Source organism: Myxine glutinosa, chromosome 2 (assembly GCF_964187855.1).
Source record: "Myxine glutinosa chromosome 2, kmMyxGlut1.1, whole genome shotgun sequence".
Taxonomy (NCBI): Eukaryota; Metazoa; Chordata; class Myxini; order Myxiniformes; family Myxinidae; genus Myxine; species Myxine glutinosa.
Window position 1 is genome coordinate 2,146,936 of NC_136262.1, and position 26,803 is coordinate 2,173,738.

Sequence of the window (26,803 nt, forward strand, 5' to 3'; positions counted from 1 at the left end):
ATTTTCAGATGCTTTCTAGTTTTTGTTGCCTTGTATTTTCAGATGATTTCTCGTTTTTGTTGCCTTGTATTTTCAGATCCTTTCTCGTTTTTGTTTCCTTCTATTTTCTGATGATTTCTCGTTTTTGTTTCCATGTATTTTCTGATTCTTTCTAGTTTTTGTTTCCATGTATTTTCAGATGCTTTCTCGTTTTTGTTTCCTTGTATTTTCTGATTCTTTCTAGTTTTTGTTTCCTTGTATTTTCAGATGCTTTCTAGTTTTTGTTGCCTTGTATTTTCAGATGCTTTCTAGTTTTTGTTTCCTTGTATTTTCTGATTCTTTCTAGTTTTTGTTTCCTTGTATTTTCAGATGCTTTCTAGTTTTTGTTTCCTTGTATTTTCAGATGCTTTCTAGTTTTTGTTGCCTTGTATTTTCAGATGCTTTCTAGTTTTTGTTGCCTTGTATTTTCAGATGCTTTCTAGTTTTTGTTGCCTTGTATTTTCAGATGCTTTCTAGTTTTTGTTTCCTTGTATTTTCAGATGCTTTCTAGTTTTTGTTTCCTTGTATTTTCAGATGCTTTCTCGTTTTTGTTTCCTTGCATTTTCAGATGCTTTCTCGTTTTTGTTTCCTTGTATCTTCAGATGCTTTCTCGTTTTTGTTTCCTTGTATTTTCTGATTCTTTCTAGTTTTTGTTTCTTTGTATTTTCAGATGCTTTCTCGTTTTTGTTACCTTGTATTTTCAGATCCTTTCTTGTTTTTGTTTCCTTGCATTTTCAGATGCTTTCTCGTTTTTGTTTCCTTGTATTTTCAGATCCTTTCTTGTTTTTGTTTCCTTGTATTTTCAGATCCTTGTTTTTGTTTCCTTGTATTTTCAAATGCTTTCTAGTTTTTGTTTCCTTGCATTTTCAGATGCTTTCTAGTTTTTGTTGCCTTGTATTTACAGATGCTTTCTCATTTTTGTTTCCTTGTATTTTCTGATTCTCTTTCTAGTAGGAGGGGAGGGGGAGGGGGAGGGGGGAGGGGAGGGGCAGGGGGAGGGGAGGGGGGAAGGGAGGGGGAAGGGGAGGGCCAGTCAATAATGACGTTGCAGTTCTCATGGTCGGAGAGCAGCACAACAATCGCGACATCGTCCTGAATCTTCGCAACAGCACGAAGCGGATTTTGGAGACTGACCGATCCTGTGGCGCCCTCCAGTACCGGCGTTGCCGGGTGGGGGAAGGGAGACCCGTACATTCCCAACCCGTACATTCGCCCTCTCGACTCAAGCTCACTCGGACAAAAGCCTCGCACAAATTACACCGTGAAGCCCAATGGCCATGTCTATGCCACAAATCAAGTAAGTGAGCGAGTCGGGCGCACTGAATTGAAAATATACACAAAGAATTAAGTTAAGCACCCCCCCCCCGTTTTTTTACAACCTCGCACATTACAAGTTTGTTGTCGTCAAAACAGTGTAATATACCCATGATATTGCTATATTTTCTGGAGAAGTGATATTATGGTCACATAAAAACATAACAATCATGCCGTTTTCAATATTTTATTCTGAATAATTTAAGGTGAAAATTTTTGGGAATTTTAGGCATATTTTCACCTCAATTTAAGTATGGAGCTATAGGTCCATCACGGACAGTGTGGATGACGTTTATGTTTTCTAACGTACAGTCATTGTTCTGAGAAGACCTCTAGCGATCTTTGCGTCAATAACGTGTGTAGGACCCACGTGATCGGATCACTACTCAACCCAACTCAACCCTACGAGTGCACTCATCTGCATTTCATCAATGGATAATTGCTAATGTCATACCACTCATTATTTGATCTCACATACCTTAGAATATATGCCAATGTATACATATACACAAAGAATATATATTAGGGGGTGCTTACCTTAATTCGTTGTGTAGGGGTGCTTAACTTAATTCTTTGTGTATATATAGAACGCTCATACTCCGTGAAAAGTGAAGCCAACTGGCGGCGGGGATGGAACATCACGTGATCGCTCTGAGCGAATCAGCGTGCTGCTCTGCCACCGGTCAGAATCCGTGTATAATATTCCTCGCTGAAAAAAAATCGATGTGAAACATGCTACTATCTATGCTAAATCATGCTAAATCATGCTAAATGCTAATCATGCTAAAATCTATGCTACTTGCTGTGAGTTTATGGCGGCAAGGAACATCACGTGATCGCGTCACGAACATCATTCGTGATCACGTGATCGTGATCGTCATCAATGAGCGCGAATGAGCGAATCAGCGCGCTGCTCTGCCACCGATTCAGATTCCATGTATAATATTCCTCGCTGAAAAAAAATATGGATCTAAAGATGAAAGAAAAAAAAACCTTTTTTTTTTTTTTTTTTTTTTTTTTGGTGTGAATGTGGTGTGAATTGCAATGTTCCTCGCTGAAATGTGAAAAAACGCAATCGCTTTTCGCTCTGAAATACGTGTGAACGTGTAACTGAGTTAATGGCGGCAAGGAACATCACGTGATCGCTATGAGCGAATCAGCGCGCTGCTCTGCCACCGGTCAGATTCCGTGCATAATATTCCTCGTTGAAATGCGCTGAGGTAAAAATATGGTAAAAAAAATATTATGAAATTTTTTTTTTTAGGTCGGCCATGTTCTTCCCAGGCTCAATGGCCATGTCTATGCCAAATATCAAGCACGTGAGCCTCTCCGTTTAGGAGTCTATCGGTAACATTACACACACACACACACACACACACAAACTATGTTTTATATATACTAGGGCATGCCCGTACTATATATAAGCTAGGACGTGCCCGTACGTGGGTGCCCGTTCCTTGCCAAAAAAAAAAAAAAAAAAAAATTTGTGTAGGGGTGTGTGTGTGTAAACATCCTAGGGCGTGCCCGTACGTGGGTGCAAAAAAACATGCGTGCAAACGACAACAACAAAAAAAAACTTTGAAACCACGTGGCAGTAACGACCACAGAACCCCCCTCCCTCTATTTACATGAATGGTTTGGTCCATTCGCAACGACCACAGAACCCCCCCCCCTCTATTTACATGAATGGTTTGGTCCATTCGCAAAGCCAAAGCGAACGACCACAGAACCCCCCCCTCTATTTACATGAATGGTTTGGTCCATTCGCAAAGCCAAAGCGAACGACCACAGAACACCCCCCCCCCCCCCCCCTCTATTTACATGAATGGTTTGGTCCATTCGCAAAGCCAAAGCGAACGGCGAACGGCTAAATCGCCATAGCTCGGTAAGTACTTGTCCGATTAATTTAAAACCTTGAAAAGGCACATCCTCGGGTCCCCAGCAATATACCTGGCAAGTTTCAAGTATATCGGACCGGTAGTTGTCGAGAAACAGCGGTCACAGACAAACAAACGTACAAACGTACAAACGTACAAACGTACAAACGTACAAACAAACAAACAGAGATTACTGGAATTATAGATAGATTGATGCGTACATGAACTCGCATGTCAAAATTGCAAATGCCAACACCCTGCACAGAGAGCTGGATCTCCCAGGAATCCTTCTTTGTTAACTTGAGATCGGATCTCAATAAAACCACTCTCAGGAAGTAAACATAACCACGTTTCCCTCTCCCTACAAAATGTTTTATCCACCACGTTGATTCCAAATCTCCACGAATCCAAATCATACAACTCGTACTCATTTACATTTAAAAAAAACAACAACTCTTCCTCCTCCATCATATTCTTCACATATATTAATGCCGAGCCTCATTCAATCCCGTTTCTCATTTCGATTAGATTCAGCAAACGCTTGCTGTATTCAATACTTTTTCTTTCAACATTTCCATTTTAATATCGCCCTATCAAACACCATTTCTGAATATACACCGCCTATTAAAGCATCACAAAATGGGTTGAGGTTGAGATGGTTTGGTCATGTGTGTTGAGGACATGAGGAGGAGGGATGAGGTTGAGGAGGTTGAGGACGGTAAGAGCAAAGGTTGCAAGACTAGAAAAGAGGAGGGAGAAGACATAGACCACTGACCTGTCTGCGATGGTAAAGTGATAGACTCGGCTTCATTGTGGGAGATTCCAATGATATTGAAGGCCTTGGCTTCCACGGCCTCAAGCTGAACCAAATGTGAGGCAGGGGAGCCAGCCCAGAAGGGAGAGCAAGTACTCCTTCAAACTGCGGATGAAGGCCTTGTATATGTAGATAGGAGTTAAGTTCCAAGGAATGACTTTGTCTGACGGAGGATGACCAGTCGGCAGCTGGCTTTGGAGGCCACCTGTGAAATGTGGTTTCCCCAAGAAAGATCATGGCAGATAGTGAGACCCAGGAGTTTGAATGACTGAACTTCCTCAAGAGGATTGTTAAGAAAGTAGATGTGAGGGTTTGCCAGATGATCCTGTCAGAGAGAGAGATGGTGAGAGTCTAAGATTTGTCAGGATTGAAAGACATATTCCAAGTGTTTGATTGTGATTCTTTCGAGATCTGAAGAGAGCGAAGACGCTATAGCCTACCTGTCTAAATGATGAGGAATGTTACAGCAAATTCATCAGCAAATAGTTAAAGAAGATTTTCCAGAGAGTCAGAGAGAAGATTATTTATGAAGATCAGGAATAGTACTGGGCCAGTGGGCCAGGAACAATGCCTTGGAGAAGTCCAGCCTAGACAGGGAGAGGAGATGAAATATTTAAATTGAATGTTATAATTTGAACATGAATCAGAAAGCAAACTTGAAGTTTAACGTGCTTTGGCTCTGAATTTGTCCTGATCGCACGTGTGCAGAGAGGGTTGAGATAAAAAAAATTTTGAAAGAATGATGAACTAGTCATGCTCGTGAGAAAAACACCTTCAGCCATGCTCCTGAAGGCTGAAGATATTTTGCTTCCACGAAGGGTCAACGTCCAAATTGTGAACTTTTCTTTACTTTATATGGCAGTTCACAAAACCCCATTAACGTTTTGTTGATTCCAACTGTTATTTGTTTTCTTACCTGAAAGCTTGATGTCCGTTCCCTCACCGTCTGCTTCTTCTTTCATATGCAGCACATAGCTGTGGAAAGCATAATTTACTGGTGGCTACAGGTGTGCCACTGTAGGTTAGAGCATAAATTGGTAATTTATTCAGGGTGCCAGCGATGAATCACCTACCCTTCATGAAGGACACCGTGGGATCTCTAAAGCCCACAAGTGAAGCTATCAGATGAGACACCCAGATGAATGTCCATCTGAGGGATGGCAGACACATTGATGAATCACCCTGCCTGCGAAACCCCAGTATAGCAGTTTATAGCTGGGTTGGGATTCTAACCCAGACTAGGCGTCTCAAAGTTCAATATTGTTACGGTTTTTAGAACCTTCACTTTGTACATTTTAGTAAATCTTCCCTTATAAATGATCCCCTGTAAATATCCCCATTAATTGGCTTTATTAAAGATCGCACCCTAGTTAGTCCATGTACAACACGTAGAGCACCATAGGACCTCTCTGTAGTTATTTCATTATTATGTGTTTCAGTTAAGGATCTGTTCCCAATAGTTGAATCTGCGTTGCATTAATTAAATAAGATAGGCCCCATCCCGTCCATTTTGCTCTCTCTCTCTCTCCAAATTGTGTTACTTTGCTTGCCAGCAGCGTTCGCTGCATTCGAACGCCATTACGCACACGGTCAAGCCGGAGAAGAAGGGGGCGGAGTGCCGAGACCGAGGCGTGGCCCTTTCGGCGAGCCAACCAGGGTTGAGGTGAGCTCATTGATAGGCGTGGCTCGATGAAGCGCGGCTTGATTTCTACACGGGCTATATAAGCGCAAGCGCGGCGCCTTTACAAAGAAGGGAGAGAAGTGCGGTTGTTGAGAGAAGCCCAAGAGGAGAGAGAGGGCACGGACTGCGCGGAGGTTGGGCGAGATTGCATCATCGATTGTATTGAACTGCGCATACGGCTGTGCGAAGGACTACCCCCCCACCCCCCGCCACGTATAAGGTCCGATGACGTACCAACAGTACGCGCTCGCTGCTGCCACGGTACGAGTCAACACCCGGAGCCGGATTCGAGTGAAGCTGGAGCCGGACCTCGACGCTGTGCATTTACCCGGACCTTCCTGCGCTTGCCATCTGCTCGAACCTTCTCCTCCTTCCAGCCATTCCTTCCTGCCATTCCCTGTTCGTGTGAGTCTGTTTGTTTTGTCCGGGGTTGTAATATAAGACTGTTTTAAGGTTGCCCTGTGTATCTGCTTCTTCCTCTTCCTGTGCAGTCCTACCTTTCGTTTCTTCCTTGGTTTTGGTTTTGTAGATAGTGAATAAATACCTGTTATTCCTTACTTTGGTTTCTTCTTCCCCCGATCGCTTTTGTCATTTCCCAATTGAGTACCTGTGGCACGATTCGGCCAACCGCTATTGTCGGGTTTAGTCCTTTTGTTAACGGCCTGAGTCGTGGCTCGCTTCGCTCGGTGTGTCCATTACAGCCGCGGCTTGGGCGGGGCTCATTTCCTCGCTTACCGGAAGGCGCTGGTAATTAGGTCATAGGAATAATTGGCCTACTACCCTATTCAGCACTGACCGGAAGTGATGTCATAGCTCCAGGACTCTGACGGCCAGTGTGATAGACGAGGGGATTAAACCCCCCTCGGTAAGGGGAGTGCCGAAACCGAGATCCGTAACAATTGGTGTCAGGAGTGGGATTTGGACCCGAACCAAATTTTTTTAACATCTAAAAAATTTAGTCAAAATTTGGAGCAGCCGAAATTTTTATTAACACCACTAAATTATAATCGTGCCATGGATGATCAAGGCGATCGGGTGCCGGTAGGGGAGAATGAGGAGGTAGAGGCGACCCAGGACCCCAGGGAGGAGATGTGGGAGATAGAGGAGGAGGTTGGAGAAGGTGTAACAGTGGGGGTTGCAGGCGCACAAGATGGCGGCGCCTCACACGTGGCCGCGGTAGCCGAGCCCGCTGTACCAGCGGGCTTTGACATGCAGGCCCTCATGGCGCAGCTACAGGCAGTCATCCAAATCGAAATGGGAAACCAATTTGGGGGGTTAAGTAGAGAGATGGGAAAAATGAGGGCCGATAATAAACAAATGGAAAATAGACTGGGAGAGAAATTGAGAAACGGCGTAAAACCATGTGGGGGGAGCATTGACCGCATGGCAAGCGGGAAAGACACAAGGGTATGCGACGAGGTAACGTGGCTTGAGAAGTGTGGGAAAAGCGAGTTGGAGCAAAGCACAGCCGGGTGGACCGGGATGGAAATCGCGATTCGGGGTGTGAAAAACCCGACGGCCGCCGAATTGGACAGGGCAAATTCATATGCAGCGGCGGAAAAAGAAAAAGAATTAATTCAAATGGGAAAACAAATAGTCGAAATTGAAATTGAAAAGACGACGGAGGTAGCCCAGGAATTGAAGGGAGAGGTGGATAATGCACAAAGTCTGGATTCGCATTGTGATGCTGTGCTTATTAACCAAATGGAAAGTTTGCAGGTGGTGTTGGAGCGAGGAGGAAGAAGCGCCCAGTTGAGTAAGGTGGTATATGGTGCTGAGAGGTTTTGCAGGAAGGTGTTTGCCGCGAAAATAATTTTCGCGGGCTTGGGATCAAGGCGTAACCCGGGCGCTCGTAAAAGATCCGTGGTGTGCGTTATGGATGGCAATGGCGCGCGTGTGAGGAAAAGGTGTGTGAAGGTGAACGGCGCGCATGTACAAATGGCGTCGGAGTGTGCGTGTGTTACCAAGAGCGGGGGAGAGTGCACGACAGACTATGGGAGTGATACCGAGTGCGAGTGAGAATGCACGTCGGAGTGTATGTGTGATGAGAGTGACACGGAGAGTGAGATGGATGAGGAGCGGGTGCGAGGAGGCACACCTGTGTTGGTTGTGGCGCGTGTGCGGGAGGGCACATCGGAGCGCGTGAGTGGGTATGTGCAGGAGTGCACACCCGTGGTGAGTGTTACGGAGGACGTAACGGAGGAGAGGTGTGGAATGGAGGTGTGCGTGATAATAGAGTGTGCGAAGAGAATGGGGGCGCGAAAGTGTGTGGTGAGCGTTATGAGTAGACCTGAGTATGGAGCGAAAGAGAATGCACGAGCAAGTACAATAACGAAGTGTATGGATACACCTGGATGTGTGAGGAGGAAAAGGAACGAGTGGTGTGAGCATGTATGGGGAGCATCGACCTTAAACGGGGCAGCGTTTGGACCGACGTTTAGCCGACGCGAGCTCCCGGTCCGTGCCGGGCGGTGTGGGCTGCGGGAGCCGGCGAGGATCGGTGTCGCGTCGCTCCTGTTCGGAGCGTCGTGCACGATTCGGGTCCCGTCCTGCACGGTCGCGTCCACGCTTTGCCGGGCAAGGCGACCGGCCCGGTTCGAGGGGACGTAGGAGGGGTCGGAACAGCGCCCCCTTGTGGTGGCGGCACTCCACCCGGGCAAGGTTGGCCCACCGCGCATGGGAGCGAAAGCCCCCGCGTAGGGATGGTGCCTTGAACCTTGGCCCAACCAAACCTACTCCCTGAACCGAATGCCGGACGGACCCAACCGCAGGAGACCAAACCACCCGCATTCATTGCTCGGCTTTGCGAAGCCGAGCTTCGAAAATGTAATGACGCACCGAGGCTCAAGTTTAATGGACATTTGGTAGGGATAGTGAATATGATTGGCAAATTTGATGGGTAAAAATGATTGGCAGTAATGATTGGCAAATTTGATTGGGAAAATTGGATGGGCAAAATTGATAATGGGAGATGCCCTATGTGGAGGGATGGCAACTATGCCATCCCTCCCATCCTGCAGGGCACATGAGCAATAGTTTATGGGGGTTTGGCTGTGTAAACTAGCCTGGGAGGGTTAGGATAAATTGATAGGAATTTAGGGAAAAAATGACAATAGGTAATGTTAGATTTAAGTAGCGACATGTACCTGTAGAGGGGACGTAGCAGATTAGTGGATTATAATGACGTGGGAGCGCTTAGTATAAGGGAAGACTGGGGAGCGCGAGTTTCAGAAGGGAGTAGTCAGCTTAGTGATGCAGTGTGTGTGCAGGAAGTTCTTTGTGGTGAGCATGATGATTGGCATGATTGTGCATTGAGCAGAGTATGATGAAAGGTGTGATTGTGAGTTGTATTGAATGAATGGTCCTGGAGGAGAGACGGGTGCAAGTGCCACCAGGTGTACAGGTGACACCAGGTGTGTGGGCACAGGTGTGCAGGTGAAGCACAGGTGTATGGAGAATGGTTGGATGAAATGAATGGCATGGAATACGTGGAGTATGGAATAGATGGTCTGGAGTGAATGAAGCATGGAGTGAATGGAGTATGGAATAGATGGAATGGAGTATGGAATGGATGGTGTGGAGTGAGTAGTGTGGAATACGTGGAGTGGAGTGGTTGGTGCGAAAGGAGTGGATGGGGAAGATGGACCCCTTCACGAATACCCGGAGAGGGTAGTTTAAAAGTAGGTAGAGGGAGTAGGTAAAATTGTGGTTGGATATTGGCATCTGTGGTGCGAGTAGTTGCACAGAGTGTTGGATGGGTGCATTAGTGGAGTCAATTGGCTGGGTGTGTGGCCTGTTAGTGAGTGTAATTTAATGGGCACTCCGCCACTGTTAGTCTGTCGGCCAGGTGAGGCCGCAGGTAGGCTCTGGGAGCCAGTAGAGTTGTTCAATGGGGCCCGAGGATCCGGAGGACAGACCCAGGTAGCCCGACGCCAGAGAGGGCGGTAGTGGGGTGAGAGCGCCAGAGGGCCTTCCCCAGGTAGGTTAGGGTAAGGAGCAGGAAAGCTCAGAGACAACTCCAGTGGCGGAGGTGAGCGGACCTGCTGGGAGCACCACACGACCCAGCCCGGAAATTGTGCGAAGGCACAGGGTGAAGAATCGGGGGAGTGAGACCCCAAATTGGTGAGCACCACAGTTTGGTCAATGGGAGTTTGGTTCTTAGAACCACATAGTGTAAGATGGCCAATGGTTTTGCAGGGAAAGACCCCGGGTAGAGTAAGTGCGTTAAAGTCATTTAGAAGGTAGTTAGGAGAAAATCTCTTCGCACCATCTACATCCACTCACCGGGGTGACAAGACTCCACACCACCGGTTTGTGCAACTGTTTGGAATGGTGAGACGCATCATGACGTAAGCATGACAGTGTGCCTGTTGTTCCATCTCTTCCTCCTTAGGAGGAATTGATGAGAAATTGGGCTTGATGGCAAATTTGGTTAGAGGGATTGTGGACAAATTTGGTATTAGGGGAGATATGGGGAAGACAGGACAATAGAGACGGAATTGGTAAATGTGTAGAATTTTGTAAATACGGGGTAAGGGCAAGGGTAGGGGAGGTGACGGGGGGTGGGGGGGGGGGGGGGGGGGTTGGTGACGTACAGTAGGGACGAGCTTTCTCTGCTCGCTCCCATGCGCACGTCACCTTGCATTACCTTGTTTTGATGTGTACCCTTGCGACCTTGCTCCAATGCTTGCTGTGTCCTTTCCTTCCCCACTCACGGCTTGTTCTTATTGGGTCCTGGGGGAGTGCGCAGGTAGCCGCACTTGTGTACCCGAGCCGCCGCTGCACAGCCTGCCTGGACCGGTACACCACCTTATGGACCGCACAACTTGCGGCCGAGCACCACTTTATGGACCACACGTTTTTGTGGCCAAGCACCACACTGATGGACCCCACGTGTTAGGGCCTGGCCTCTCTGCTGGGACCGGCCATGATGGCCAGAGAAAAGTTTGCTTGCGGACCACGGTGAGGTGGCCCCCTTTGCCATACAGGTGGACCACCTTTAGTTGGCCCCTGTTGGCCATCAATAAAAACAGCGGACGCGTTGTGCCTTTTTATTATCCTCAAATAGGCCGCAAGCAAACAAGAGTCAACATCAAGAACGACAACATCAGGAAACATCGGCCAGCAGAGCAGGGGAAGCAAGAAACAAGGTCATCAGTTTGTTGTTTATTGAAATGTGATGACATGTGTGGAATGAGCACTGGATGGTGCTTTTCGTGCTTTTGGTGCTTTGGTGCTTTGGTGAATTGTAATGCTCTTGTGCTCGGGGGTGCACTGCAATATCAATTGTGCATCCCCGGGCATGGGGGGTATGGTGTATCGGTGCAGTGCAGTGCATGCTCCTTCCTCTTGCAAAACATCGTTTTGTCTCCCAAAAGACAGGTCCTGGGTTTGCAGTGCACATAAATAGTCTTGTAAATGATGCTCCCCACCGTATATGTATAGTTTGAAGACCATTCTGCAATTTGGTTATTCTGTGGGCGTGAGTCTGTTAGGTAGGATGCAACGTAGCAGGCGGGATATACTTAGTTGTTTTAAAACTGTCGCACTCAAGGGTAAGGTTAATAGTAGAGGGTTCCTCCACCTGAGTGTCACATTAAGTAAAGTTATTTTGGGCCGGGATGGCCCTAGAGGAGAGACGAGTGCTGTGTTATGGTTTTTAGAACCTTCACTTTGTAAATTTTAGTAAATGTTCCCTTATAAATGATCCCCTGTAAATATCCCCATTAATTGGCTTTATTAAAGATCGCACCCTATTTAGTCCATGTACAACACGTAGAGCACCATAGGACCTCTCTGTAGAGTTTTCATTATTATGTGTTTCAGTTAAGGATCTGTTCCCAATAGTTGAATCTGCATTGCATTAATTCAATAAGATAGGCCCCATTCCGTCCATTTTGCTCTCTCTCTCTCCAAATTGTGTTACTTTGCTTGCCAGCAGCGTTCGCTGCATTCGAACGCCATTACGCACGCGGTCAAGCCAGAGAAGAAGGGGGCGGAGCACCGAGACCGAGGCGTGGCCCTTTCGGTGAGCCAACCAGGGCTAAGTTGAGCTCATTGATGGGCGTGGCTCGATGAAGCGAGGCTTAATTTCTACACGGGTTATATAAGCGCAAGCGCGGCACCTTTACAAAGAAGTGAGAGAAGTGCGGTTGTTGAGAGAAGCCCAAGAAGAGAGAGGAGAGAGAGGGCACGGACTGCGCGGAGGTTGGGCGAGATTGCATCATCGATTGTATTGAACTGCGCATACGGCCGTGCGAACGACTACCTCCCCACCCCCCCGCCACGTATAAGGTCCGACGACGTGCCAACAGTACGCGCTCGCTGCTGCCGCGGAACACCCGGAGCCAGACTCGAGTAAAGCTGGAGCCGGACCTCGACGCTGTGCATTTGCCCGGACCTTCCTGCGCTTGCCATCTGCTCGAACCTTCTCCTCCTTACAGCCATTCCTTCCTGCCATTCCCTGTTAGTGTGAGTCTGTTTGTTTTGTCCGGGGTTGTAATATAAGACTGTTTTAAGGTTGCCCTGTGTATCTGCTTCTTCCTCTTCCTGTACAGTCCTACCTTTCGTTTCTTCCTTGGTTTTGGTTTTGTAGATAGTGAATAAATACCTGTTATTCCTTACTTTGGTTTTTTCTTTCCCCGATCGCTTTTGTCCTTTCCCGATTGAGTACCTGTGGCACGATTCGGCCAACCGCTATAGTCGGGTTTAGTCCTTTTGTTAATGGCCAGAGTCGTGGCTCGCTTCACTCGGCGTGTCCATTACAGCCGCGGCTCGGGCGGGGCTCATTTCCTCGCTTACCGGAAGGCGCTGGTAATTAGGTCATAGGAATAATTGGCCTACTACCCTATTCAGCGCTGACCGGAAGTGACGTCATAGCTCCAGGACTCTGACGGCCAGTCTGATAGACGAGGGGATTAAACCCCCCTCGGTAAGGGGAGTGCCGAAACCGAGATCCGTAACAATATGCATACCTTTAGGTTATTTTGCCAGCCAACCATTCATTGCTACCTTTTGGTAGCTAAGAAGAAAAATTACTGACCTGGAGAGAGTTATGCTCTGCTCCCAATCATGGATCAAGCTTTTTTGTGCATTCAAAACAAAGGTCCCTACTCTTCCTGTCGTAAAGGTCAGTAAGCAAAGGTCTTCGTAGCTACTCCGAGTGCACAGAGTCATGTTTAGGGGAGAATTTGAATTCAAATACAGTCGTGGCTAAAAATATTGGCACCCTTGCACTTTTTTCAAATAATGCTCTATTTCTTCCAGAAAATTGTTGAAATGGAAAAATCTTTTCATATCCACATATTTATTTATTTGGTTTGCAGTGGAACAAAACAAAAAAAAGCTGAAAAAATTGCTAAATTTTAGCTTATTCCACACAGAAATCCTAAAATCGCCCAGACAATATTATTGGCACCTTTTCGAAGTTGTTAGACATAATAAGGTTTCAAGCAGGTGATTTTCCTTTACTTTGGAATTGAACTCACCTGTGGAGAGTTGCAGGTGCCTGAAATATAAAAATCACTCATTCAACCAGTTTGAATAGAGAAAAGGAGCAATTCTGCTGTTTTGTGTTTGTGTGTACCGCAATGAGCATGGAGAAAAGAAAGAAAACAAGAGAATTGTCTGAGGAGGTCAGACACAAGATTGTAGCCAAGCATGGACAATCTCAAGGCTACAAGTCCATCTCCAGACACCTTGATGTTCCTGTGTCCACCCTACGCAATGTTATCAGGAAGTTTAAGGCCCATGGTACTGTAGCCAAACTCCCTGGACGTGGCCGCAAGAGAAAACTTGATCGTAGATTGCAGAGAAGGATTGTTCAAATAGTGGAGAAAGCACCTCAATCAACTGCCAAATAGATTCAAGCTGACCTTCAGACACAAGATTGTAGCCAAGCATGGACAATCTCAAGGCTACTAGTCCATTTACAGACACAATGATGTTCCTGTGTCCACCGTACGAAATGTTATCAGGAAGTTTAAGGCCCATGGCACTGTAGCCAACCTCCATGGACGTGGCTGCAAGAGAAAACTAGACCGAAGATTGCAGAGAAGGATTGTTCGAATGGTGGAGAGAGCACCTCAATCAACTGCCAAACAGATTCAATATGGCCTTCAGAAACAAGATACGACAGTTTCAACTCGCACCATCCGGCGCCAACTCAATGAAAGGGGGATCTATGGTAGGAGACCCAGGACGATCCCACTGCTGAGACAGAGACATAAGAAAGCCTGACTGGAGTTTGCCAAAACACACTTGAACAAGCCAAAATCCTTTTAGGAGCATGTCCTGTGGTCAGATGAGACCAAATTAGATCTTTTTGGTAAAGCACATCATCTCTATGTTTACAGAAAACAAAATGAAGCCTTTAAAGAAAAGAACACCTTCCCTACAGTCAAACATGAAGGAGGTTCAGTGATGTTTTGGGGTTGCTGTGCTGCCTCTGGCACTGGGTACCTTGAATGTGTGCATGGAATCATTACATCAGGAGATTACCATCAGGAGAATCATGAAATCAGAAAACTGGGTCTCCGTCGAAGGTCATGGGTCTTGCAGCAGGACAATGACCCCAAACACACTTCAAAAAGCACCCAGGAATGGTTCAAGAGAAAACGCTGGACTGTTCTGAAGTGGCCAGCAATGACTCCAGATATAAATCCCATTGAACACCTGTGGAGAGATCTGAAAACAGCAGTTGGACGAAGGTACTCTTCACATTTGGGAGAACTTGATCAGTGGGGCAAGAAGAGTGGGACAAACTGCCAGTAGACAGGTGTAGGAAGCTCATTCATGGCTATAGGAAGCGCTTGACTGCAGTTATTTTGTCCAAAGGCCGTGCTACCAAATATTAAGTTTAGGGTGTCAATAATTTTATCAATGCCATTTCTTTTTATTTTCTGATTTAAAAGGATATATTAAGTTCTGAATCAAAAACAAAGGTTCTGTAATACTAACAGTGAAATAAAGAATTGTGGAGACAAAATACTTTTGTCAATTTCAACTTATTTTCAGAGAAAATGTGAGTTATTTGAAAAAAGTGCAACGGTGCCAATATTTTTAGCCACGACTGTGACTAATACCATGATCACAAAATGGTTTGGCAATTTTTATACACTGATCAACAAGAAGGGCTTTCTCACATTTTTATCTGACAGTTGGTACCAGAATTCCCCAGCAGCGCAAGGTTTCTCGGGTGGAGCCGGGATCCGGCTCCGGCAGGCAAGGTACCTCTGATGGAGCCGGGTTCTCGAGTGGCAAAGTCCCTCGGATGGAGCCGGGCTCCGGCACAGCAAGGTCCCTCATATGGAGCCGGGCTCTGGCACAGCAAGGTCCCTCAGATGGAGCCTGGCTCTGGCACAACAAGGTCCCTCAGATGGAGCCGGGCTCTGGCACAGCAAGGTCCCTCAGATGGAGCCGGGCTCTGACACAGCAAGGTCCCTCAGATGGAGCCGGGCTCTGGCACAGCAAGGTCCCTCAGATGGAGCCGGGCTCTGGCACAGCAAGGTCCCTCAGATGGAGCTGGGCTCTGGCACAGCAAGGTCCCTCAGATGGAGCCGGGCTCTGACACAGCAAGGTCCCTCAGATGGAGCCGGGCTCTGGCACAGCAAGGTCCCTCAGATGGAGCCGGGCTCTGGCACAGCAAGGTCCCTCAGATGGAGCCGGGCTCTGGCACAGCTAGGTCCCTCAGATGGAGCCGGGCTCTGGCACAGCAAGGTCCCTCAGATGGACCCACGCTTTGGCACAGCAAGGTCCCTCAGATGGAGCGGGGCTCTGGCATGACAAAGTTCCTCATTTGCAGCCGGGCTCGAGAGCGACAAAGTCCCTCGGACAGAGCCAGGCTCCGGCACGGTAATATTCCTTGCTTTGAGCCGGTTCCTGGTTCAGCAAAGTCCCTCACTGGAAGGAAAGTTTCTTGCCAAAAGCCAGGCTCCAACATATTTTTCTTTTCTTTTTATGCTTCTGCCGAAGAAGTCAAATGAGGCATTATGTTTTCAGGTTGTCCGTCCGGCCTTCCGTCCGTCCACGATAGGTTTTTGTTACCGTGATAACTTGAGAACGGCTGAAGGGATCTTGGTCAAACTTGGTGCTGGTGTGTATAATGAGGTAAACATGAACTGATTATATTTTGGGGTCATGAGGCCAAAGGTCAGAGATCATGTTAGGCCAAAGATCAGAGCACAGACAGAGCATGGGGAGCTAGGCCGGAGAGGAGTTGGTAGAAGACAAAAAGACCACCAACCTGCCTGCGGTGAGTGAGTTGGATGACGGCAGGCAACCGGGTGCTAACTTATTCCCAGTTGCTGTGATCAGTATTTGACATTTCCTGTTCAGAGCTCCTTGGTCTTGACCACATCAACAAAAACAAGGATCCCTTTTTAATGGCAAACTCATTTGGCATTATATCAAAGGGAAATTTTATACCTTTTGAAAATGTTATACTTTTTGAAAATGTTATACTTTTTGAAAATGTTATACTTTTTTAAAATGTTATACTTTTTAAAAATGTTATACCTTTTGAAAATGTTATACCTTTTGAAAATGTTATACCTTTTGAAAATGTTATACTTTTTGAAAATGTTATACCTTTTGAAAATGTTATACTTTTTGAAAATGTTATACCTTTTGAAAATGTTATACTTTTTGAAAATGTTATACCTTTTGAAAATGTTATACCTTTTGAACTGTGATTCGTTTCTTTTTTTTATTTTCAAAATTTTCTCAGACTTGAAATAAAGAAATATCTTGGTTTGCCTTCATTTCAGGTACCGATTCTTGCCAAGTCGACGAGGTGGGATGGGAGGTTTTGGCGCACCTCCTCCACCCCGAAGGAGACCCGACGATGACGACGGCGGACATGGTTGGGGTGGCCGCCTCGGTTGGGGCATCGGGCAACGCTTGGGGGAACAGTAGGTAGAGCTCGAACATGACCCGAGATCGCCACGTAGCGCCTGCGGTGCACACCTCGCCATGTTGCTGCCATGACGGCATCTCTCGTCTCGTTTTCATGATTACATTTGTTCATTCCAATGGCAAGTTTTGCGTTGTGGCAATGACAAATATCTCACCCATAAGTGCGGCAAGTGTATGTAGCGCTTGCGCATAAGACCTCCACCACCTGAACCCCGATACTCCAAACTTTTAAAAACGAGATTTGTTTGGTGTTTCCTTCATTGTCATTTTACCTGCGGTAACAAACCAGTGGTGGTACTTACGATGAAATGGCGATAATCCAAAAATTGGTATTTCTTGGTGTTCATTTTCCACCATTGCAATGTTATTTTTTCACTGGAACATGAATGAGACTTTGATATTTTATCACATTTCTGTGACTGTGAAACAATTTCATTGGCAGTGGTGGGTGACAGGGTCTCCAACAAACAACGGAATCATCAGATGAGGGATTATGAATATCGTTGACTGTTGAATATTTTTTTCCCTTCTAATCCACTAATCGCTTTGGCTTGTCTGGTTAAGGATGGTGAGGTATGAGGATAACAAATACCATGTTAGAAATTGTCCATAAAACCTGTTGTACCGACTTACATTAACCTCTTGTCTACACAAATGTCATCCACAAGTCCTTTTATATACTTGCTTTTTGTGCACCAGAAATGTATTATAAAATTGCCATTTGCTTTCATTTGCTTGGTTTTTGTTCTGTATTTTAAAAACAGATGAAAAACCATTTGCTGTCCCTGGAAAGAAGAACGTTTATGAACCAAAGTGAATCACAATCGGCATGAAACAACCAACACGTGACATGCTGTGAATCCAAAACAACCAACACGTGACATGCTGTTAATCCAAAACAACCAACACGTGACATGCTGTGAATCCAAAACAACCAACACGTGACATGCTGTTAATCCAAAACAACCAACACGTGACATGCTGTTAATCCAAAACAACCAACACGTGACATGCTGTTAATCCAAAACAACCAACACGTGACATGCTGTTAATCCAAAACAACCGACACGTGACATGCTGTTAATCCAAAACAACCAACACGTGACATGCTGTTAATCCAAAACAACCAACATGTGACATGCTGTTAATCCAAAACAACCAACACGTGACAGTTTATCCAAAACGACCAACATGTGATACTGTTTATCCAAAACAACCAACATGTGACACTGTTAATCCAAAACAACCAACACATGGCACTGTTAATCCAAAACAACCAACATGTGACATGCTGTGAATCCAAAACAACCAACACGTGACATGCTGTTAATCCAAAACAACCAACACATGGCACTGTTAATCCAAAACAACCAACACGTGACATGCTGTTAATCCAAAACAACCAACACGTGACACGCTGTTAATCCAAAACAACCAACACATGGCACTGTTAATCCAAAACAACCAACACGTGACATGCTGTTAATCCAAAACAACCAACACGTGACATGCTGTTAATCCAAAACAACCAACATGTGACATGCTGTTAATCCAAAACAACCAACACGTGACAGTTTATCCAAAACGACCAACATGTGATACTGTTTATCCAAAACAACCAACATGTGACACTGTTAATCCAAAACAACCAACACATGGCACTGTTAATCCAAAACAACCAACATGTGACATGCTGTGAATCCAAAACAACCAACACGTGACATGCTGTTAATCCAAAACAACCAACACGTGACAGTTTATCCAAAACGACCAACATGTGACACTGTTTATCCAAAACAACCAACATGTGACACTGTTAGTCCAAAACAACCAACACATGGCACTGTTAATCCAAAACAACCAACATGTGACATGCTGTGAATCCAAAACAACCAACACGTGACATGCTGTTAATCCAAAACAACCAACACGTGACATGCTGTGAATCCAAAACAACCAACACGTGACATGCTGTTAATCCAAAACAACCAACACGTGACATGCTGTGAATCCAAAACAACCAACACGTGACATGCTGTTAATCCAAAACAACCAACACGTGACATGCTCTTAATCCAAAACAACCAACACGTGACACTTTATCCAAAACAACCAACATGTGACATGCTGTTAATCCAAAACAACCAACACGTGACATGCTGTTAATCCAAAACAACCAACACGTGACACTTTATCCAAAACAACCAACACGTGACATGCTGTTAATCCAAAACAACCAACACGTGACATGCTGTTAATCCAAAACAACCAACACGTGACATGCTGTTAATCCAAAACAACTGACACGTGACATGCTGTTAATCCAAAGCAACCGACACGTGACATGCTGTTAATCCAAAACAACCGACACGTGACATGCTGTTAATCCAAAACAACCAACATGTGACGCTGTTAATCCAAAACAACCAACATGTGACATGCTGTTAATCCAAAACAACCAAGACGTGACATGCTGTGAATCCAAAACAACCAACATGTGACATGCTGTTAATCCAAAACAACCAACACGTGACATGCTGTTAATCCAAAACAACCAACACGTGACATGCTGTTAATCCAAAACAACCAACACGTGACATGCTGTTAATCCAAAACAACCAACACGTGACATGCTGTTAATCCTAAACAACCAACACGTGACATGCTGTTAATCCAAAACAACCAACACGTGACATGCTGTTAATCCAAAACAACCAACACGTGACATGCTGTTAATCCAAAACAACCAACACGTGACATGCTGTGAATCCAAAACAACCAACACGTGACATGCTGTTAATCCAAAACAACCAACACGTGACACTTTATCCAAAACAACCAACACGTGACATGCTGTTAATCCAAAACAACCAACACGTGACATGCTGTTAATCCAAAACAACCAACACGTGACATGCTGTTAATCCAAAACAACCGACATGTGACATGCTGTTAATCCAAAACAACCAACACGTGACATGCTGTTAATCCAAAACAACCAACACGTGACATGCTGTGAATCCAAAACAACCGACATGTGACATGCTGTTAATCCAAAACAACCAACACGTGACATGCTGTTAATCCAAAACAACCAACACGTGACATGCTGTTAATCCAAAACAACCGACATGTGACATGCTGTTAATCCAAAACAACCGACATGTGACATGCTGTTAATCCAAAACAACCAACACGTGACATGCTGTTAATCCAAAACAACCAACACGTGACATGCTGTTAATCCAAAACAACCGACATGTGACATGCTGTTAATCCAAAACAACCAACACGTGACATGCTGTTAATCCAAAACAACCAACACGTGACATGCTGTTAATCCAAAACAACCGACATGTGACATGCTGTTAATCCAAAACAACCAACACGTGACATGCTGTTAATCCAAAACAACCGACATGTGACATGCTGTTAATCCAAAACAACCAACACGTGACATGCTGTTAATCCAAAACAACCGACACGTGACATGCTGTTAATCCAAAACAACCGACATGTGACATGCTGTTAATCCAAAACAACCAACACGTGACATGCTGTTAATCCAAAACAACCAACACGTGACATGCTGTTAATCCAAAACAACCAACACGTGACATGCTGTTAATCCAAAACAACCAACACGTGACATGCTGTTAATCCAAAACAACCGACATGTGACATGCTGTTAATCCAAAACAACCAACACGTGACATGCTGTTAATCCAAAACAACCAACACGTGACATGCTGTGAATCCAAAACAACCAACACGTGACATGCTGTTAATCCAAAACAACCGACATGTGACATGCTGTTAATCCAAAACAACCAACACGTGACATGCTGTTAATCCAAAACAACCAACACGTGACATGCTGTTAATCCAAAACAACCAACACGTGACATGCTGTTAATCCAAAACAACCAACACGTGACATGCTGTTAATCCAAAACAACCAACATGTGACATGCTGTTAATCCAAAACAACCAACACGTGACATGCTGTTAATCCAAAACAACCGACATGTGACATGCTGTTAATCCAAAACAACCAACACGTGACATGCTGTTAATCCAAAACAACCAACACGTGACATGCTGTTAATCCAAAACAACCGACATGTGACATGCTGTTAATCCAAAACAACCAACACGTGACATGCTGTTAATCCAAAACAACCGACATGTGACATGCTGTTAATCCAAAACAACCAACACGTGACATGCTGTTAATCCAAAACAACCGACACGTGACATGCTGTTAATCCAAAACAACCGACATGTGACATGCTGTTAATCCAAAACAACCAACACGTGACATGCTGTTAATCCAAAACAACCAACACGTGACATGCTGTTAATCCAAAACAACCAACACGTGACATGCTGTTAATCCAAAACAACCAACACGTGACATGCTGTTAATCCAAAACAACCGACATGTGACATGCTGTTAATCCAAAACAACCAACACGTGACATGCTGTTAATCCAAAACAACCAACACGTGACATGCTGTGAATCCAAAACAACCAACACGTGACATGCTGTTAATCCAAAACAACCGACATGTGACATGCTGTTAATCCAAAACAACCAACACGTGACATGCTGTTAATCCAAAACAACCAACACGTGACATGCTGTTAATCCAAAACAACCAACACGTGACATGCTGTTAATCCAAAACAACCAACACGTGACATGCTGTTAATCCAAAACAACCGACATGTGACATGCTGTTAATCCAAAACAACCAACACGTGACATGCTGTTAATCCAAAACAACCAACACGTGACATGCTGTGAATCCAAAACAACCGACATGTGACAGAGTGTAAACAACGTGACGGCCAGATCGATGGCTGCTATCGGTTATGATTGATCCATCGATTTGAGTGTTTGCGGGATTGATTAAAATGGGCTCGTCATCACGTCCATGCTAAATCGTCATCACGTCCATGCTAAATCGTCATCACGTCCATGCTAAATCGTCATCACGTCCATGCTAAATCGTCATCATTGTCATATCATTCACACATCCATTTAATTCGTCATCACGTCCACGCCACTCATCACGTCTATGCTAACTCGTCATCACGGCCAGGCCCTTCGTCATCACGTCCATGCAATTCGTCATCACTTCCATGCTATTCGTCATCACGTCAATGCTAACTCGTCACGTCCACGCCACTCGTCATCACGTCCATGCTGTTCGTCATCACGTCCATGCTAACTCGACACGTCCACTCCACTCGTCATCACGTCCATGCTGTTCGTCATCACGTCCATGCTAACTCGTCACGTCCATGCTAACTCGTCACGTCCATGCTAACTCGTCACGTCCACTCCACTCGTCATCACGTCCATGCAATTCGTCATCACGTCCATGCTATTCGTCATCACGTCCATGTGCTGTTAATGGGAGAGCATTTCGTTTTGATGTTTAAAGCTTATATTTGAAACAAAGCTCGGTAATGTCGGAGTGAATAACAATTTTGCTTCCGGTGCAGCTCCATGAGGAGCATCACTACCATTCGAGAATGAATGAATGAATGAATCAGATAAATAGATGGTCGACATTGCACAAAGGCGTCTATGCTACTCACTGTTCATATCAAAAGAAGAAGTTTCTTTCAAGGGAACGTCGACACGATCTCTCCATGTGTAAACATCTCCAACTCGGCCATTCCACAAATCCAGGAAAAGGGAAATTTATTAGGCCATAAACTAGGTTCCAAATGACAGTTTGTTAAAACGACTTTGTGTTTGTGCACATCTGGGCATGCAGATGGTAAATCAAGGGAAAGTGAAGAGAGGAACGGAAAGTTTGAAAAACACACGGTCAACACTTATTATTGGTTGATGAATCTTTCGTGCTCTCACAGGAGAATTTGGAAATAATGATAACAACATTTGGGTCGTATGTGTGTGTGTGTGTGTGTGTGTGTGTGTGTGTGTGTGTGTGTGTGTGTGTGTGTGTGTGTATGTGCATGTGCATGTATGTTTATGTATGTGTGTGTGTGTGTGTGTGTGTGTGTGTGTGTGTGTGTGTCTACATGTGTGTGTGTGTCAACGTGTGTGTGTGTGCGTCTACGTGTGTGTGTGTGTGTGTGTGTGTCTACGTGTGTGTGTGTGTGTGTGTGTGTGTGTCTACGTGTGTGTGTGTGTGTGCGCGTGCGTGTGTGTGTGTGTGTGTGTGTGTATCTGTATCTGTGTGTATGTGCATGTATGTTTATGTATGTGTCTGTGTGTGTGTGTGTGTGTCTACATGTGTGTGTGTGTGTGTGTGTATCTGTGTGTGTGTGTGTATCTGTGTGTGTGTGTGTCTACATGTGTGTGTCTACATGTGTGTGTGTGTGTGTGTGTGTGTCTACGTGTGTGTGTGTGTGTGTGTGTGTGTGTGTGTGTGTGTGTGTGTGTGTATCTGTGTGTATGTGCATGTATGTTTATGTATGTGTCTGTGTGTGTGTGTCTACATGTGTGTGTGTGTGTGTGTCTACGTGTGTGTGTGTGTGTGTGTATCTGTGTGTGTGTGTCTACATGTGTGTGTCTACGTGTGTGTGTGTGTGTGTGTGTGTGTGTATTACTGATATGTAAATCCCATTAAAATTTCAAGTCAATCGGATGAAAATTGAGTATTTTAGAAATTCTAAAAAACTGGTTGACCTTTGGCCTATGTTGACCTTTTGGCCTATGTTGACCTCAAAATACTTGGTGGTTGGTTTCAGTAGGCCGTTATGCAAATCCTATTCAGATTTCAAATCAATCGGATGAAAATTGAGGATTTTAGAAATTAAAAAAAAGTAGTTGACCTTTGGCCTATGTTGACCTTTTGGCCTACGCTAATCTCAAAAAAGTTGGTGGTTGAATTCAGTTTGCTGATATGTACAGTCACGTGAAAAAGTAAGTACACCGCATGTAAAGTTTTGACTTTTTCAACATATTTCAACATACAGCTATTTGATCTTCATTTCAACAATATTGCCAGATAAAGGTGATTTAATATGACAAATATCATGAAACATTTATATCACCTTTATCTATCAATATTGTTGAAATGAAGATCAAATCGCTGTATGTTGAAATATGTTGAAAAAGTCAAAACTTTACATGGGGTGCACTTACTTTTTCACGTGACTGTAAATACTATTCGCATTTCAAGTCAATCGGATGAGAATTGAGCATTTTAGAAATTTCAAAAAAGTGGTTGACCTTTGGCATATGTTGACCTTATGACCTATGTTGATCTCAAATATAGTTGGTGGTTGAATTCAGTTAGCGGAAATGAAAATCCTATTCAGATTTCAAATCAATCAGATGAAAATTGAGTATTTTAGATTTTTTTTTTTTTGTTTTTTTTTTTTTTGTATACAAGATCGAGGCTCGTGAAAGAGCTAACATTAATCACACAAAGAGTCAAAGCGACACATAAAACACAAAAAATAAGGGGAGCGGTAGACAAGATGGGGAGAGAGGGGGAAGGACACGAACACAACATTTGAGAGCAGGGACATCGAGAGAACTGTGGGAGGGAGAGGGCTTGGGGGGAGGTGGGAGAGGTATAAAACATATGAACACTGCAAGGACTTCCAGGAAAGAAGTTGGAATTTCAAAAAAGTGTTTCTGGGGTGAATTAGCGGGGGTAGAAAAGATCAAGGTTTAGGATTTAAAAAATAATAACCACCTTTAGAGGCCATTTTTCCCCGCAAAGCGGGGGTTGGCCTTTTTCGGGAACCGTGGTTGTTGTTGTTTTTCGGTCCCCTTTTTGAAGCAATGTTTTACGGCCGGATGCCCTTCCTGACGCCAACCCTTTTTGCCGCCTTTAACGACAAACAGGGAATTACCAGTGAACTGGTACTCAATTTGCCGACCTCGGAAGGAATGAACAGGCTGAGTCAACCCCCCTGGCGTTAATTCAGCAATCTGACCGGGATTCGAACCCAAGATCCTAGGTTTTATCCTAAGCCGGCACCCTAGCCGCTAACCCAACACCAGCATAATAGATAGATGGGGGAAGATAATAGATAGATGGGGGAAGATAATAGATGGTGGTGAACAGCTGTGTTAAAGACCTGGAGGGAGGGGTGGGATTGAAGGGAGTGGGGGAGTTTGATCCAGAGGCGGGAGAAAAGAGGAATGAAAGAGTGAAGGTGAGCAGAGAGCCTAGACTTTGGCAGTTTAACCATAAGAGGGTTGCAGGCAGATCTTGTGCGACCTGTAGGAATATTTGGGGGACAGAGCACAGAGAGAGCTGGGGGAGCAAGGCCGGAGAGGAGTCGGTAGAAGACGGAAAGACCACCAACCTGCCTGTGGTGAGTGAGTGAAAGGCCCTCGGAGATAGCTTCATCGTGGGAGATTCCAATGATTCTGAAAGCTTTGGCTTCAACAGCGTGAAGCCAGGCTAGGTGTGAGGCAGGAGCACCAGCCCAGAGGGGGGAACAGTATTCCATTGAGCTGCGGATGAAAGCCTTGTATGTGGTGAGGAGCTCAGGTGTGCCAAGGAAGGACTTCGCACAACAGAGGACCTTTGTTGTTGACCTTTGGCCTATGTTGCTCTTTTGGCCAATGGTGATCTCAAATATAGTTGGTGGTTGAATTGAGTTCGCTGATATGTAAATCCCATTCAAATTTCAAGTGAATTGGATGAAAAGTAAGAATTTCAGAAATTTGAAATTGTTGTTGACCGTTGGCCTAGGGACCTTTTGGCCTATGCTGATCTCAAAAATAGTTGGTGGTTGAATTCAATTAGCTTAAATGAAAATCCTATTCAAATTTCAAAGCAATCGCATTAAAATTGAGGATTTTAGAAATCTGAAAATGTGGTTGACCTTTGGCCTATGTTGACCTTTTGGCCTATGCTGATCTCAAAAATAGTTGGTGGTTGAATTCAATTAGCTTAAATGAAAATCCTATTCAAATTTCAAATAAATCGGATTAAAATTGAGGACTTTAGAAATTTGAAAAAAAGTGGTTGACCTTTGGCCTATGTTGACCTTTTGGCCTATGCTGATCTCAAAAATAGTTGGTGCTTGAATTGAGTTCGCCGATATGTAAATCCTTTTCAAATTTCAAGTCAATCTGATGAAAATTGAGGATTTTAGAAATCTGAAAATGTGGTTGACCTTTGGCCTATGATGACCTTTTGACCTCAAAAATATATATGATTTTGTCGGACCATGAACGCTACCATTTGGTGAAGTTTCATGAAGATCGGTTTAAAATGTGACCTGAAGGCAAGTATAAGTGAGCGAACAGACAAATACACACACACACACACACACACACACACACACACACACACACACACACACACACACACACACACACACACACACACACACACACACAACACACCGAACTGATCAACATAATTTTTTGCTTTTGCCAAATATACAGTATATATCAAATGAATCCATTTTTAGTTCTCCAACCTTTAATGAGCAAATAAACAACTGCTCGACGTTTCGATCAACAACACGGACAAACGTGCATCAACTGACCTTTCTGAAGAGTAAAGGAAAAGAACTCTATGCCCTCCCTTATATAAGGGGAAAAGGGGTAGGGACGCCGAACCACCAATCAATGCCATTCTGGAACAACTCCTGCCATTCAAATTTAAACCGTACAACAAAAACAAAAACCATTGACCCCTCCCATACATTGAGATGTTACATCAAAACAACCGTTAGATCACACGTTGAAGCAAACAAAACGTAGCATAATTCAAATAAATAGATGAAAAATAAACAACATGATTAATTGCTTCAAGTGATGGTGGTAACGTAAACGAATTAAGCTAAACGGATGCATCGCAAACCTAAAGTGAGATTATATACCCAACTGACAGCAACCGAGGTAATAATTTATATGCTTGGTGACGCAGTTTCGCTGGTACGTTTCTGCATGAGAGGGCCAAAAGCTACTGGTAAGTCCAACATTTCCTCTGTGAGCGAAACAACAGACTCCTCCACATGCCTTGCCTCCAAAATCCTCCTTCGTTTACTGGGGGTTGCACCCAAAATGCTGGCATTATCCCATAGGGGAACATGGCCAGCCTTCAGACCATGTTTGGCAATGGCAGATCTCTTTGGATAGATGCACTCGAAGGCCTTGCGGTGCTCATTGACCCGTTGTCTCTCCAATATATTCAGCCCCACAAACACAGGGAACCCTGTATACC

At 44.7% G+C, this 26,803-nt stretch overlaps 1 protein-coding gene across 2 annotated transcripts in view; it reads left to right on the forward strand.

Moving 5' to 3' along the window:
• Positions 1-17,348, forward strand: part of DERL1 (derlin 1) — a 210,061-nt gene extending 192,713 nt beyond the window's left edge. The window contains exon 9 of one of the 2 annotated variants that reach the window (XM_068108845.2): positions 16,471-17,348. In XM_068108845.2, the coding sequence (XP_067964946.1) occupies positions 16,471-16,618 (148 nt within the window). In that variant the 3' untranslated portion in view covers positions 16,619-17,348. Of the gene's footprint in view, positions 1-16,430 lie in introns of both variants that reach the window. The other variant, XM_078772903.1, reaches the window with a different exon arrangement.
• Positions 17,349-26,803: the final 9,455 nt, after the last annotated feature.